This window comes from Cryptomeria japonica, chromosome 2, assembly GCF_030272615.1.
Source record: "Cryptomeria japonica chromosome 2, Sugi_1.0, whole genome shotgun sequence".
In the NCBI taxonomy this organism is placed as follows: Eukaryota; Viridiplantae; Streptophyta; class Pinopsida; order Cupressales; family Cupressaceae; genus Cryptomeria; species Cryptomeria japonica.
In genome coordinates this window covers 155,585,447-155,602,434 of record NC_081406.1, presented here as the reverse complement: position 1 = coordinate 155,602,434, position 16,988 = coordinate 155,585,447, and the positions used below count along the sequence as shown (strand labels likewise).

General features: G+C 39.7%; 1 protein-coding gene across 1 annotated transcript in view; it reads right to left on the bottom strand.

Moving 5' to 3' along the window:
* Window positions 1-16,988, bottom strand: part of LOC131070563 (uncharacterized) — a 161,724-nt gene that overhangs the window by 51,072 nt on the left and 93,664 nt on the right. The window contains exons 14-21 of the mRNA XM_058006132.2: window positions 5,299-5,388; window positions 5,170-5,208; window positions 4,824-4,973; window positions 4,643-4,720; window positions 4,383-4,468; window positions 4,067-4,115; window positions 3,814-3,894; window positions 3,626-3,719 (exon numbers count right to left, since the gene is read on the bottom strand). Coding sequence (XP_057862115.1) covers window positions 3,626-3,719; window positions 3,814-3,894; window positions 4,067-4,115; window positions 4,383-4,468; window positions 4,643-4,720; window positions 4,824-4,973; window positions 5,170-5,208; window positions 5,299-5,388 — 667 coding nt within the window. The remainder of the gene's footprint in view (window positions 1-3,625; window positions 3,720-3,813; window positions 3,895-4,066; window positions 4,116-4,382; window positions 4,469-4,642; window positions 4,721-4,823; window positions 4,974-5,169; window positions 5,209-5,298; window positions 5,389-16,988) is intronic.

Sequence of the window (16,988 nt, the reverse complement as noted above, 5' to 3'; positions counted from 1 at the left end):
AAATGAACTCTCTATATACGGCTCAAACTCTTCATTTGTAAAGGGTTAATAGAAGAATAGTTAATAGTCAATAGAAAAGTTAGTAGCTCAAGAATAGTTTAGTAGAAGTTAGAATAGAATAGATTAGGAGAGGGAGGAATTGTTGTTAAGACTTGTAAATGAGATACCCCTTTTATTGAAGATATGGTGAAATGTGTTATTTCAACAAGTCCCATGGTTTCTACTTCTCATTTGTTTTCATGTTGATTAGATTGAATGGAGGAATTTGTTGAATGCATTTGTGTGGAATCCATTTAGTCCATACCACTAGCCTCTTACTGATTGTAAGTTTGCCTTGCGTGGTCAACTGGAATGATATAAGCCTAACTTCAATTGTTATATATCCATTGTTTATGCATTAACTTGAATGGTAATCAATGTCTAATGATAATGATTTGAACATCTTTGAAATGTCCTTAGAAGATTGCACTGAGCTTGTGTCAAATTGTTCAGTTTGATGGTGAGACCTCGACCAATAGGATTCCATCGAATCATTCGCTCTTCTTTTGCATTCTTAGGATGAGGATAGACTCCCTAAACCCCATGCCTTTTTCTCTTTCTTTATTCTCGTAGCAAATAGTTAGAATCTAAGTTCCAACAATTCAAGCATTCAACAATTCAACGTAAGTTCCCCTTGTGATTCCAACATAATCACATCAAACCATTGAGTTTATCTACATGTTGTGACCCAACATTTATGAACCTTGGAGTTATCTCAAGTGATCCTTAAGCTAACCTTCAGCATTTGAGTAACTTTGTTCAAGAGAGGATAAGATACTTTTGGGTATTTTATTTTGTGTTAGATTGTGCATAAAAAACATATCAACAGTACCCTAGGTAGAAAGGTAGGTGCCTCGAACTGGTGGTTCTAGTTTGCTGATTTGGAACTCCACCATGGACTGAGTTCTCTCCTTGGCCATTATTGCCTCCATTTTTGCCTTCATTGTTACCTCCATTATTATTTGCACCAATATTTATCCCCATTTGATGAGCCATCATTTTTGTTAATAACTCCAAACGTTGATTTTGTTGTTGGGCCCTTTGTTCTACAACTTCTTGTCCTCTAACCAGCGCATCCAACAAATTCAAAAACCTCTCTTCTCCTCGATCTCTGGTATTCCTATCACCCATATTTTTTGTAGCTTTTACTTCTGTTGCTCTCCGTTCTTCTCTTGACCTCTGTTCTTCTATAACCAATTTTGTGTTTGACTTGTTTTTGTGTGTTATAATGGTGTAAAAGGTGGCTAATCAAACCTAGACATATCATTGTTTCTTCATTCTATACCCTCTAGGATGGCAAGATACCATTGTAGTATGCAACCCAATTTGTGCTTTGTTTTTTGTTTGTTTTTTAATGTGTTTTTTCAATATAAACAACAACAATAATAGTGCAGATAAAGAGATAACACAATAATATTTCAATATAAACAACGATAATAATAGTTCAGAAAATGACTAATATTTAGAAATAACACAACTGAAAATGCCATATTTAATTTCTAATCTCGAAAAACATGTTTTCTCAAAAATAACAACCCAGTTCATAAAATACACTACATATCTAAATCCAACATACCCAGAAAATGCAACAATGGTTTTGTTTGAGCTGCTCACAACAATCACCAAAATAACACTCCAAAATAAATGCCAACCCTCACAATCTGCTTCAAAGGCTACACTACAGGTATGCAAGGAAGTGCAGGCCCAAAATGCTCCAAAATAACAAGTGCAACCTCCTCAAAACCCTAGACACCCATCAAAAGAGTATATAGCCAGCAAGGGAGAAGATATAACCAACAAATAAAAATAAACCCTCATTAATCTTCTCCAAATTTGTTCTCTTCAAATCTGATTGACAAGAAGTTATAAAGCCTGATATATCTCCAATATGCCCAAATGTGACCTCTGAATGAAATCACCAAGTATTCTCCAAATTGTATCTCTCAACAAAGTAGAGAATGTTAGCTAAAAAGGATTTTCATCCTCACGAACCCAGATGAAGAAGCAATCTCCTCCAAAATAAAAGCAATATCAAAATCAAAACTCAACATACCATCAAATGAGAGTGGCCTAATGCTCCTTTTATATTTTTTTTGGTTGCTTTTTTGAAAAAAACTTATTTTGCTTTTTCGCTATTTTTCGAGAAAGCTTTTTTTTCTTTGTCGCTATTTTTTGAGAAAGCTTTTTTACTTATTGCTTTCTTCAAAAAGCACTTTTTTTCTTTTTGGAAAAGCAATTTTTGCTTTTTCAAAAAAACACTTTTTGCTTTTTTGAAAAAAAAAAAAACCCACTTTTTTGCTTTATTTAATAGAAGTTACTTTCCTTCTTAATGTCCCAATATAGCATTAAATAACAAAGGTACATCCATTAAAATAAATCACCTTTAATTTAATAATTGGCCTCTATAGTCCCTTTATTAAATAAATTAAAATAACAATAAAGTTAAATCTTTAATTTGATTTTTTTAACTTATAACTTACTGTTATTTAATTTAAAGTCCCTAGACTATATCAAAATTTGAGATGATCATCAAAACTGAACCCACCAACAATACTAAAATTAGCAAGCATGCCAATTGACCCTGTCGGTGCCCATAACCGGCTTACTAAAAATAGTGTGAGAGAATTAACCCGAAAAGACTCCAAAAAAGAGCATTATGCTCATCCAACTGTCAGAATACGAAATCACACCTGATATTGCCTCCAAGATTCCCTAACCCTAATCATTACCCCATGGGAACCAACTAAATAGGATAACAACTCCATCATGCTTAATTGGCTTAGGAAGGGGACATTATATAAGACAACATGACAATTGAGAGGTTCATCCTCCTCCTCTTGTTGAGTATCTATAGCTTTTGGAGACTGAAAGCCTGTATGTTAAGGTCTGAAAACAAGAATTTTATGGCATCAACCTTTAAAATTATTGCATACTTGGATTCTTCTCAAAAAATTATACAATTTTGGAAAAAATGGCATATTGTTTTGTATCGTCTCGAAGTTGGAGGATTGTCAAGAGAGGCTACTATGAATTTGCCAAGGCTTTTATGAATCCATTGAGGCTATTGTGAAATTGGTGGTTTGCCTAGAGGAGATTTTATCACAAATCAATTTGTGTACTATGACATTCCAGTTTTCTGTCTCTTCATTTTTCTTGGTCTTTTCATCTTCCTCTTGCATTGTAAGGTTCCTAAGTTCCTAAGTGACTGTGTAAGAGCAAGAAGCAGGACAGAGGGTTTAAAGACATTTTGAAGGCACTTAGACCACTGTACTTGCCATTTTTGGAGAAGATTTAAGTGTGAGTATGCTCAGAATTTGCTAGAGATTTCACCCATAAGTGGGTTTCTTGAAGTTATATTTGTGCTCAACTTTCACGTTTATGATTATTTCTCTCATTTGTTGCTATTCCAAAGTTGAAATCAGTTTTTGTTGTTCTTTGATAAATCCATTCGTTGATAACTGGTGTATGGAATATCCATCTAAGTCCTATGGGTCAGCTAACATATTATATTACATTATGACATTTTATTCAATTTTTGTGTATTTCAGTGTTATTTATAAAGTTTTGAACGGGCGGAATCCAGTACCTAAGTAGGGCACAGATGGTTTGTTTGGTCGCGATTTGAATTCTGGATGGAATTGAACTCCAACATAGAAAGGATGATCAGGTATCTCCATTATCTGTTCAAAAAATGTATATCAACTTGGTTATAAGCTGATGGATTTCTCATTTGATTTTCTTCTTGCTAGAAGCCAATAAATAAATATTAGATACCTCCATCCGCTTGCCACTTTCATCCCTGCCCACAAAAACAAGTCCAGCCTTTTCCAAATCATCAACCATGTAAGGATTGACCTGCAGCGAGGAATATTTCAGTTTGATAAAAATAAATTTAAATTAGAACTTGTTTTTTCCTTTCAAAGCAGAATTACCTAGAGAGAGTGCATAATGACTTGATGGAGAAATCATTTGTCTTTCTATAATGGAACTCTCTAATTATTATAGAGTGAGTTGCTAATTATCACACCTCATATCGATGTCGATGTCTCTCTTCCACAGACTGAACATTTCCGTATCTTCAAAAGGAAAAGAAAAAACATAAAAGGAGACAGATTTAGTTATCTTAAAGGCACTGCCAGTTCAAATAAGGATATCCTTAAAATTGATTATCCAACAAACAGAACAGTAATTCTCTAGGCAAATGTCATAAAGCAATGTAATAACTGAAATATTATTTGTGATTTAAATTGGAATATAAATAATTGTTCTTTAAGAGGGACAACTTAGCCAAATAGCAGTCCACATTTTCAAAATAGAAAACTAAGTGTATGAATGATGGTTACAGCTTAGCTGTAATGCAATCAGAAGTTTGAAAGAGCGTTTTTCTTGAACCCAGCCGCATTGTACTCCCCATATGAGTCTTTGAGCCCTGTCTTTGATTGAAACATATTAGTTAGAACTTACAAGTTACAACCATGTACTTCCATGCAATTCTTATTCATGTACTCAGTAATCCCAGGGAACATCTTCAATCAAGCAGATTGACAGTTTCCTTCTTGCTGCTTGACTAATACTAACCTCATTATCACCTCCAGATATTTACCTCTGGCATGAAAATGACACAAGGATGTGGAGTATGTTCATCGAATTCTGTACTGTTGGCACCCTCTAAACCAAGAACCTTTCATATGTAACAAAAAAATAAAATTGGGTGAGTAATCCAAATTACTGTATTGTCAGTCAATGAGCCTTAGAAAAATAATCATCAAAGAAAGAGCACGCACAGATCGTGCAAATTCAATTACAGAAATCTGCATCCCCAAGCAAACACCAAGATAGGGTATTCTATTTTCACGAGCATATTTTGCTGCCAGTATTTTTCCTTCTATACCACGGTCACCAAATCCCCCTGGAACCAGAACACCAGCTGCACTCTGAGACAAAAGCATGTGTCTTACATAAAAATATGCTCAATAATTGCAAGTAAGAAACACCAAGTTCAATATAAACACTTTCACAATATTTAACTTAAAAAGTTTTGGAATGTATAACTGCTCCACATAGCCTTAAAGTAAACAAACACAAAACAAAGATGCAAAAAAAAATTACTATAAACTAAGAGCAGCTCACCTTCAGAGCTTTCCACGCAGCTGCATGCACATCTGGTGCCTGCAATCAGAAACACGAAACAGAATATTTACATACATTGCAGAAACATAGGGTTAATATTTGCCACACAAAAGATCAGCAGTTCCAGACCTCTTTTGCAGCTACATCTTCAAGATCCGATGACGTGACCCATTCCACAGACAGTTTCAATGAACAAACAATGCAAGCATGTGAAAGAGCCTGCAAAATTTAAATAAAGAAGGTTGGCAGCCATCCATATTTCCCTAATATTATATCAACAGATCATTAAGTTGTTATTTGTTATTAGAGTTACCAGTGAATTACATATCTTACAACCATAATAAAATAAGCCAAAAAAGCTTGAGGTGTCATTTGGCAGTAACAAAATCTAGGACACAGTTTAATGTCCTAGGGGAGAAAATCTGAAAACCTGGTGAGCACAACATTTAGAGTAGTTACCACCCTATTAACAACAATAAAAGGATGTCCCCATGGTGACCAATTGGTATTGCGATTGAATAGATGAATATTGGTTGTGTGTTCAAAGTTCAAACCTCAGCCACACTAGCTAGATGAGGTGCAGGCCATTGAGCTTGAGAGTTATAGAGGCCAAAGAATGGATCGGATCAGTTCCATGTATAGCAGCTGTTTTGGTAGGCCAATTCACTCAAATTTCAAAAAAGAAAATAGAAAAGAAAACAATGAAACATAAAAAAGGATCATACTATGGCCATGGCCGATGAGTTTGCCAGTGGGTTAAAGGCTAGTAAAAAATCCTTAAATTGACCAACAACATTGAATCAGCTAACTTTTATATGAGTATTGATTTTTATGATGACAGTATTACTATGATGGCTTTCCAGCTTTCCCTGCATCCATATCTATTTGTGAATCTGATTGTATTCATACCAAATCTATGATTGCACAGAGTACTTGGTTGCCTAATCGCCCAGCCAGTTCTGATGTGGATTGTTAAGTCCTTGGAAAGAGCTAGATGCACACAATAGGAAATTTGAAGTAAGAACTGCGAGACTTTGTCAAAAATAGCTACTTCTCAAACCTTTGTATCTAAGACAAAGGGGAAGAATGGTTATTTGAGAATCCCCTTAAGGAATTTGTTTAATGAAAATTCTAAACAGTAAAAAGAAGCCTATAGATGTGAATCCTAAAACTTTAAAAATCATCAGCACAAGGTTTCAGTGCAAATATCATTATTCTGAGGATTATTGTATGTTCAAGAAAAGAAAACTTTGTTTATTGTCACTAAATGACAAACCTCCAAACTGTTACAAGCGTTCCTGTTATGACCCACATCATCCCTACACCTTGTCACCTGTGCTTCAAACTTCATTAAAGGAGATGCCCAACATTTTTATCCCATGCGAAGCTTCTCCAGCCCACCTAAATGCCTTCATCACTCTTCTATACTTCATAAGTGACACATTACCAAGGAGCTGAAAGCACCACATAAATGCAAGGTTGACAAAAGACTGGTACCAGTACTGGTACGTCATTTCTTTAACAAATAGGAGATGGGTATTTGGAGATTCCAAATATATATAATTTGCTAAAATTAAAAAATTAGAAAACGAGAAATATATAACTGTAAATAATAAATCTAAATATTGAAAATTTTAATAGATGTCAAGTTTAATTGTGTGATATTTCTTTGACTTAAAGAGTAAACGTAGGTTTTAATATTTAAATTAAAAATTTACATGGCAAGTAATTTAATGTAAGCATAGTATAAGATTTGAAGTTATTCATACTTAAAGAAAATCTAGTCTGTAATGTTTTAACTATTACACTTTAATTCTTAAATGCCAAAATCAAATAGAGTATGTGCACAGGAGGCAGCTTATTCACGGAACACTGGAGGCAGTTTGTTTACAGGATTAGACCATTCATGGGAGCAACATATTCAAGGTCAGCTCAACAAAAATAGACACCGGAAGCGCCCAAACACAGGAGGGCCAAGATATTCTCAGAAAAATCATAGAAACAAAGAGAAGCATAGCAGAAACCTATCATTGGTGACAACTCAGCTCTAGAAACCTTTGAACGCTCCATACAAGTTTCCACTGCTCCTTTGATGTATATATTGTGACTTAAACCAATAGCATCAGACCACTTTAAAATAATTTTTTGGGTTTTTTCATTTATTAACATTTAGGGTTATTATGGGAAAAATTCCTGATTTTAGGTTTTTCAAACACAGATGTCTAGTAGCCAGGATGTTTCTTGTGATTTGAGATGTTTTCATACTTGTCTTTGATACAAGAAATGCGTACTACTTTTCAAGATGTGTGCTAGAGCATGTGTGAGATGCATCTCTTTGCAACTAAGCATAAACAATAGGAAAAAGAGATGCACAATCCCTACCTTGAGAGTGTTTTGCCTAGACTTCTCCATTGTGCCTTAAAGTGGTCTGGAAAAACAGAAAAAATGAACTACTAGATGAAGCTAGGGTTGTTAAGCAGTAAGAAAAATCTATTGAGGCCAATATTAGAATGATACTCCTTGAAACTGCAAAAAATAGATTGTTGCAAATTGCAATCATCCAAGAATATGTTGGTATCACTCCAGCATGTGGTCATCTGGGCAGAAATCTCAACTGAGGCCAATGTTCATGGGCAAGGTCAAAAAATTTATACAAATTTTGTGCCTCCACCTCTGCTGCATAGAAATTAGAACACTGAAAGAGACAACTGTCCCTCATCTACCCTGCTAGTTCTTTTTTGATCTTTGATTTTTGTGGATGTACATAGAATACAAACTATAGGTTCTTACATTTATGTACTGAAGGAAAAACTGCTGATCACTAATTATTGCATTTTGAAAAAAAAACTGCCTTTTCGTTGTTCTTTGTTCTTTGTTTAAAGTAAGATTTGTCTTCAAAACTTTTGACAGTATCTTACAAAAATCTGTATTCCTTCTATGTAATCTTGGCCATGTCTTGAAAAAATTTGCACCCATTTTGTAACCATCTTTTGGTACGTATATAATAAATTTTACCCTATTACAAAACAAGATCCTCCCCATTCATGGTGCCACAAATGCAGCTAAAACAGAGTCCCAGTACCCTACTTATGCCAAAGACAAAGTAATGATCTATTGCTTCTTGCTTAACCCAAGATATTGTTCCAATATGCCTAAGACAAAGTAATGACCTATTGCTTCTTGCTTAAGATATTGTTCCAATACTGGAGATATATCATGTTAACAACTTTCAATAATTGACTAATCCATCCTAATATAAAGGGAACTAAATAGCTGAAAATCATTAAAAATACCATACAGTCCCAAAATATAATGTAGGTTCGGCATTCCTCATGATCCTCTTGTTGTTGGCAATTAACACTCATCGGATTCATTTTGTTGTCATTGATGGCAACAAGATCAGATGGAAGTCATATACCGGCATTAGGAGGCATTTACCGGCAGGCACCGGCATTGGAGTATCCAGGGTTACATCGGCATCAACATCGGCACCGGCATCAAGTACTTCAAGGAAGCCGACATCAAGGAAGATTTATTTAGAAAATCATTTTGTAATTATTGTCGAGGCCGACATTGAATATCTTTTGTAATGCATTGTAAGCCGACATAAGGCATATTGTTTGTAATGGGTATATAGGTCAGTCTGCTAGGTCATTTTGAAAAGTGTGACATAAGAGAATATAGCAGAACTATATAATGCGAAGTATATATATGTAGATCATTTGTATGCGAATGTTATATCATGCAATGATCTGTAAAAGTTTTGTAAGACATTCTTGGAGGGAAGGAGATATCGGAAGTAGTGTTCAGGGTTTATGAACCGGTACAGAGCAAAGCTAGAACTGGAACTCTATTTGGCATAGCAGATGCATTTTGTGAGTTCATTTTCATTGTCTTACCTCAGTAGAAGCTTGTAGTCAGTGAGACTCTTTAGTGATGAGCAGTGTGCCTTCTTGCATGTGCAGGCCCCCATTATATGTAATATCCTTTCATATGGCCAATGAACTGATATTGTGGGTCACAAATCCCACCGTGGTTTTTCCTCTTTGAGGTTTTCCACGTATAAATCCTATGTGTTATGGTGTTCATTCATGTGGATGGTTTATTTCCTTCAAGTTATATGTTTATTTGTTTACTGGTTTATATGTGTATGGTATAAAAGAATAAAATCTTATCCTACCGGCAGAACACTGATTCACCCCCCCCCCCTCTCAATGTTCTTGGATCCCAACAATTGGTATCAAAGCCTGGTACCTCAGAAGAAGTTTAACAGCTTGAGGAAGATCCTGAAACCGGAATCTTTGAACATGGCTATGGAAAAGCAACGTGAGATGGCTCTTGAGGATTATGATGTTGAAAGGATGAAGATGTAATGTTCCCTGACCGCACCAGCGAGGGAGGCAAACGTACGGTGGGGTTGAAGCAAGGTCATACGGTGGTGTGGCCGTACAGTAGGGTCAAGGAAGTTGTACGGTGGCGCAACAGGTCGCACGGTAGTGCAGGGGCAGGCCATACGGTAGCACCAAGAAGGCCGTACGGTGGTGCAGGGCAGGTCGTATGGTGGTGCAGAGCAGGCCGTGCGGTGGTGCTGAAGGTGTACGGTGAAGGTCGTACGGTGGTGAGGATTGGGTAAAGATGTCGAGGTTTGGTGAACTGCAGCGGTTGTGTGGTGGGTTTCCGGAGTAACGGGTTCGGAATATTATGAGTTCCCCTTATGCATGTAAATCCAAATTAAAAGATACGCAACTGGAGAAAGTAAGCAATGATATATTTCAAGATTTGCCAGATCCGGAACGAATACAAAGGCAGGATAGGGTGAGAGGTGAACCCCACCAAAACTGCAAGTACCAAATAGGGAGGGTCTTTCACCTCCGAAATGGCAGTAACCAGAACTCCAACAGGAATTCGCACAAGATAAAATAAATATCAAAATTCGCATACCTACCACAATGACTAACACGGCCATATATATGGGCTCTGGGAAACTTCCCGAAGGGTTACAAACGGGCTGACACGACCAACCAAAAGTTGCCTAATCTAATTAAATAAAAGGGCCCGAAAGATTTGTTATTAAATCTGGGGCCTTACAACAAGGTAATAAGATTTATTATTTAATTATATCGGGGACATCACAGTCCTCCCGGGCCAAAAATTGCTTGCCCTCAAGCAATTGCAGACTTGGATGCTCCAGAATTTGCTCCTTGATGGGTAGATTCTTCCAGCGTATGAGGAACTATTTGATTGTGCGAGTTCTCAACCTCTTTTCTCTGACATCAATGATCTCCGCCGGCTCCAGAATTAGTTTCCCTTCTTCGTCGATAGGTGGCAGATCCCTGGATACTATGACGCGTTGCCTGATGGCCTTCTTCAGACATGACACGTGAAAAACATTGTGAATCCGACAACCCTCAGGAAGCTCCAACTCGTAGGCAACTTCACCCACTCTCCGAACCACCCTGTAGGGTCCATAGAACCGCGGCTTCAGCTTCTCCTTACCACTTGTCTTCAAGGAGGATTGTCTGTGCGGTTGAAGTCGAAGGTAAACCAGATCACCAACCTCAAAATTCCACTCAATCCGGTGTCGGTCAGCATACATCTTTTGCTGGTTCTGAGCCCTCTGCAGGTTGTCTTTGAGAGAGGTCAGGATGTCTAAACTCTCCTGAAGCCAATCTTTGGCCATCGGTGCACGACTGTCTCCCAATGCCCGGTCAACAAATGAAGAAGGTTCATAACCGTACAGTGCTTTGAAAGGTGGCATGCCTATCGACATGTGATAAGTGGTGTTGTAACAGTGTTCACCCAAATGTAACTAGCGAACCCAAGCCTTCTATTGCGCTGAGACATAGTTCCTGAGATAACCCTCCAGCCATTTGTTCACAATCTCGGTCTGTCCGTCTGTCTACGAATGGTAGCTCGTGCTGGGCGATAACTCAATTCCTGCCAACCGAAATAACTCCAACCAAAAGGTACTCAGAAAACGGCTATCCCTATCACTAACTATGTTTCGCAGTAAACCATGTAGGCGGAACACCTCACGGAAGAACAACTCGGCTACTTGAATTGCTTGATATCCTTTAGGGATGGCAAAAAAATGTGCATACTTGGTCAATCGGTCAACTATGACAAAAATGCAATCCTTTCCTTGCACTCTGGGAAGTCCAGTAATGAAATCCATCGAGATGCTATCCCATTTCTAGTCGGGAATTGGCAGTGGTTGTAGCAGTCCGGCCGGTAGGTTATGCTTAGATTTGTTCTGCTGACAGGTGGAGCATTCCCGCACATACTGCAGGGCGTCGTTCTTAAGCCCCTTCCAGGAAAACCTTTCACGGATCTGTCTGTAGGTTTTCAAGTATCTCGGGTGACCAGCCAAGGGAGAGTCATGCAATTCCTTCAGAACCTTTTCCTTCATCTTAGATTCGGGTACCAGATAAATTCTGTCCTTGTAATAAATGATGTCGTCAACCACCTTGTATCAGTCATCTTGCACTTGACCATCCATCAGTTCGCAGGCAAAAGTGTTCTTGGAGTATTCAACCAACAGGTATTCCTTCCAATCTGTCGACATCTGAGATAAAGAACATATGGCAGGGCTTCTTGACAGGGCATCAGCAACCACGTTATTCTTTCCCTTCACATATTCAATGTCAAAATCAAATGCTTAGACTTTACTCACCCGTTTCTGTTGTCGTTCATTCAGATCCCTCTGCTCCAAGAAGTATCGCAAGCTATTGTGGTCTGTTCAAACAACAAACTTTGCTCCGATGAGGTACTGCCGAAACTTCGTCAATGCGTGTATGATGGTGAGCATCTCCTTGTCGTAGATGGAATATAATCGCTCAACTCCCGAGAGCTTCCGGCTCTCGAAAGCAATGGGGTGACGGTCTTGCATCAACACCGCTCCAATGCCTTCCCCCGAGGCATCGCACTCCAGGATGAAAGGGCGAGTGAAGTCTGGTAGTGCCAGAACTGGACACGTACTCATAACTTCTTTTAATTTGTCGAAAGTCTGTTGCGCTTGCGCATTCCAATGGAAGGATCCTTTCTTTGTCAGATCTATCAGTGGTGCCCCAAGCTGTAAAAATCCTCTCACAAACCTTCTATAATAACTGCACAAACCAAAATATCCGCGCAGCTCCGAGAGAGTCTTGGGTGGGGGCCAATCCAAAATGGCCTGAATCTTCTCTTGGTGAACTTGTACCCCCTGGGCGCTGATGACGTGACCCAAGTACAGGACCTCGATCATTCCAAATTCACATTTGGACCTTTTGGCATATAATGATTGTGATTCCATAATCCCCAATACTTCATCCAAATGCCCCACGTGTTCCTTCCAGGTCTTGCTGTAAATGAGTATGTCATTGAAGAATACCAATAGGAACTTACGCAGTTGCTTGTTGAAGATGTGGTTCATGCAGGACTTTAAAGTGGCCGGAGCATTGGTTAATCCAAATGGCATGACCAAGAACTCATAGTGTCCATAATGGCAACGAAAGGCCGTCTTTTCCACATCTTGCTCCCTCATACGGATCTGATGGTAACCGGAGCGGAGATCAATCTTGGAGAAATAGATGGCACCATGTAGTTCGTCCAATAGTTCATCGATCCTGGGAATGGGGTACCTATTCTTGATAGTCTTTTTGTTTAGTGCACGATAGTCGACACACATTCTGAGAGTCTTGTCCTTCTTCACCAGTACCACCGAGGATGCAAAGGGGCTAGAACTAGGCCGGATCCATCCTTTATCAAGGAGTTCCTGGATCGTTTTCTCTATTTCATCTTTGAACTTCTTCGGGTGGCAATAGGGTGTGGTAATAACAGGTTTGGCTCCCTCCTCCAACTCGATGGTGTGCTCAAACCCTCGGTGTGGGGGTATACCTGGTGGAATATCAGCGAAGACCAAACTATGCCCATCCAGAACCGACTGAAGTTCCTCATCCTGGTAGTAAGTCGGTTGCTCTTTCACAAGTTTTGTTGAGATTAAGCATGCTCTTTCACAGGTTTTGTTGAGATTAAGCAATGTGTTGCCCAAACTACTTCATCACGTCTGAAAATGGCTTCCATCCTTTTGGCGGAAATCTCCCTCGGGCTGCCATTCGACATTCCCCTGAGAACCACCCTCCTACCATCTACCTCGAATGAGAACTCCATCCTTTTGAAGCTCTGTGTGTACTGGTCGAGGGTCTCCATCCATTGAATGCCCAATATGACATCCGTGTCATCCAAATCCACAACAAAGAAATCATCAGTCACCGTGTAATTTCCCATGGCGATGCTTAGTTGCGGAACCAAGTGAGTGCATGATAGGAGATTGCCCCCTGCTACTTTGACATCGAACCCTTCATGCTCCTTTGTACACAAGCCCCTTCGGTTGACAAGTGACGAGTTTATGAAGTTGAGCAAGGCTCCACTGTCGAGCATAACAAGAACTCGTTGCCCTTGTAGTGTACCACGTACTCTAAATACACTGCACCTTGGGGTACCCGCCAGTGTGGCAATGACGCCCCCCCCTCCGAACCAAAGTGGAGATTCTCTCCGCCATGCTGGTTTCTTCGGCTGATTCTTCTCTTGGGGTTTCTCTTTCTTCATGCTCCTCTTCTCCATCAGACATTACTTCAATATAGTGAATCTTTCCTTTGCCCAAACATCGGTGTCCTAGTTCCCATGGTTCTTTGCAGGTGAAACACAACTTCTTCCTTCTGAGTTCCTGTCTTGTGGTTTCATCGAGCGATGACCCCTTCGGATAGGGTTTATTATCCTTCTCCCTCAGAACGAAAGGTGTTTTGGTATGCGCAAAACTTCTGGAAGAGGAAGATGTTGCCACGTTACAGGCCTTTTTTATTGCTTCCGTGAGCGTGCTGGGGTTGAACCCTTTCACCCAACCTTTCAGTGGTTCCATCAATCCGTCCATGAACAAGACCACCAATCTCCGCTCTAAGATGTCAGTCACCAACATGGATAGTCTTTGGAATTCTGTGATGTAACTGTCCACAGATCCCGACTGCTTTAGTTGCGCCAACTCCTTGAAGTTGAGTTCTGGATCCTTCCCGTCAAATCAATCTATGAGCTTCTCTGTGAATTCGACATAGGAAGTTATCTAGTCATGGCCAAGAGTGACCATTCCATGGTGCCACCATTCATGAGTGACCCCTTCCAGGTGGAGCGCTGCAAACTTGATAGCTTCATCTTCAGGCATCGAGTTGAGTTGGAAGTAAGTATCAGCTTTTTGAACCCAGGCACGTGCCGAGGTCGCTCCAGCCCCATCAAAGGATGAAAGGTTGATCTTGCCAACCTTTCGTTTGATGTCATTGTTATAGTGTCCATAATGGCCCCAATTTTTGTCGCCCGAGTATTTCATCCGGAGCTCCACATAATCCTTGAAGGATATGTCCCCTTCGAGATTTGCATCCCTCCAATCTTGACTCACCTATGCTTGCATCTCCTGAAAGGTGGGTTCTGGCTCCCCCTGTGGTGCTTCGGATTTTTGAGGAAAAGTCGGCATCAACGGCCGTGAATGTGAGCGTTGGACGTTTGACCTTCCCATGACCAAATCATCGCCATGTCCATTCTGTTCTCCATTCGATTTTCCCAAGGCCAATTGTCGTAAGGTTTCCTCCATGATTTGTTGTCGTTGCTCTCCTCTGGTTAGGGTGTCGTTGAGTTGAGCTTGGCTTTTGGTTAGCTCCCTTAATAGTGCCATGACTTCTCTTGTAGGGTCCTGTGGTTCGCCCATTCGATCGGCTGAAAAGTACCTCCTTCTGGTGTACACGACAGGTTGGCAAGATCACAAGCTCTGATACCACTATAATGTTCCCTGACCGCACCAGCGAGGGAGGCAAACGTACGCTGGGGTTGGAGCAAGGTCGTACGGTGGTGTGGCCGTACGGTAGGGTCAAGGAAGTTGTACGGTGGCGCAACAGGTCGCACGGTAGTGCAGGGGCAGGCTGTACGATAGCACCAAGAAGGTCGTACGATGGTGTAGGGCTGGCCGTACGGTGGTGCAGAGCAGGCTGTGCGGTGGTGCTGAAGGTGTACGGTGAAGGCTGTACGGTGGTGAGGATTGGGTAAAGATGTCGAGGTTTGGTGAACTGCAGCAGTTGTGTGGTGGGTTTCCGAAGTAACGGGTTTGGAATATTATGAGTTCCCCTTATGCATGTAAATCCAAATTAACAGATACGCAACTGGAGAAAGTAAGCAATGATATATTTCAAGATTTGCCAGATCCGGAACGAATACAAAGGCAGGATAGGGTGAGAGGTGAATCCCACCAAAACTGCAAGTACCAAATAGGGAGGGTCTTTCACCTCCGAAATGGCAATAACCAGAACTCCAACAGGAATTCGCACAAGAGAAAATAAATATCAAAATTCGCATACCTACCACAATGACTAACACGGCCATATATATGGGCTCCGGGAAACTTCCCAAAGGGTTACAAACGGGCCGACACGACCAACCAAAACTTGCCTAATCTAATTAAATAAAAAGGCCTGAAAGATTTGTTATTAAATCTGGGGCCTTACAACAAGGTAATAAGATTTATTATTTAATTATATCAAGGACATCACAGAAGAATTTAAAATTGCAAGATGAATTGAATTCTGCAAATGAATTCATTCTTATCCTGCAAGAAAGGTTATCATCTGCTCAAGCCAAGAGAAAGGAACTTTTGCAAAACCCGAATGATGAGGAGAAGAATGCACTTAAGGAACAATGTCAGAAACTAAGTCAAGCAAACATGTTCATGAAGAATGAAATGCAAGACCTAACTATGAGGTTATCAAAAGATATTGACGACAGAAAGAAGAAGGATGATAATCTTGTTATATCTATGAAGAACAAATTTGATGAATGTGGCAGATTGACTCATGAGAATAATCTGTTGAGAACTGATTTGGCACACTCCCGAAACAATGAACAAGAACTTGAAAGACAAATAACTACTTTGAGAGATGATCTGACGACTGCAAGTGAGTATAAAGAAAAATTCAGAATTAGAGCTGCACAGTTGGATGACTTATTGAAAAGACAAAGGCAGATTGATGATTCTAGAGGACTTGAATTTGTACAAGGTGAAAGCTCCGGTACTACAAATGAAGATTAGACAACCGGTATGCAGAACTCATCAGACCAGAGGAAACTAGTAAGGCAATCTAATGCTTATAAATTCAATGGTAGATGTTTTGTTTGCAATAAATTTGGGCATATGGCTAAACAATGTAGAAATAAAGAAAATCAAAACTACAATTCTGTTCCCGGTCAATGCACAAATTGCAAGAAATATGGTCATAGATCAGAAGATTGCAGAATGAATGCTAAAAGTCATGCATGTGGAAAGTTTGGACATTTTGCTAATCATTGTAGGTCAAAGAATGACACCGGATATGTTAAAGCAATTCAAAAGAAGAATGTTACATGTTATGTATGCAACAAAATAGGTCATATTGCTAAGTACTACAGAAGCAAGACTCAACCGATTAGCAATGATAAAGATAATGAGAAAGGAAAGCAGAAGGTAGATAAAATACAACAAGATCACACCAAGAGATGGGTTAGAAAGTCTGAAGAACCAAGTGGAAATGCAACAACACCGGTAGTTCCACCGGTAGAACAGAGCATTCCTGCACCGGCAGGAAATTCCACCGGTAACTGAGGCATAGGCCTTAGGGGTTGGCAAATTCATTGCAAATATTGCTTATTCCTCTAGAAGAGATCTAGAAAAGATCTGGAGAGTTGAGTTCATCATTGTTGAAGGTTCACCCAACATAAGATTGTGAAACCGACATCCGGTAGGGTACATCGCGAAGCATTTATGACAGAGA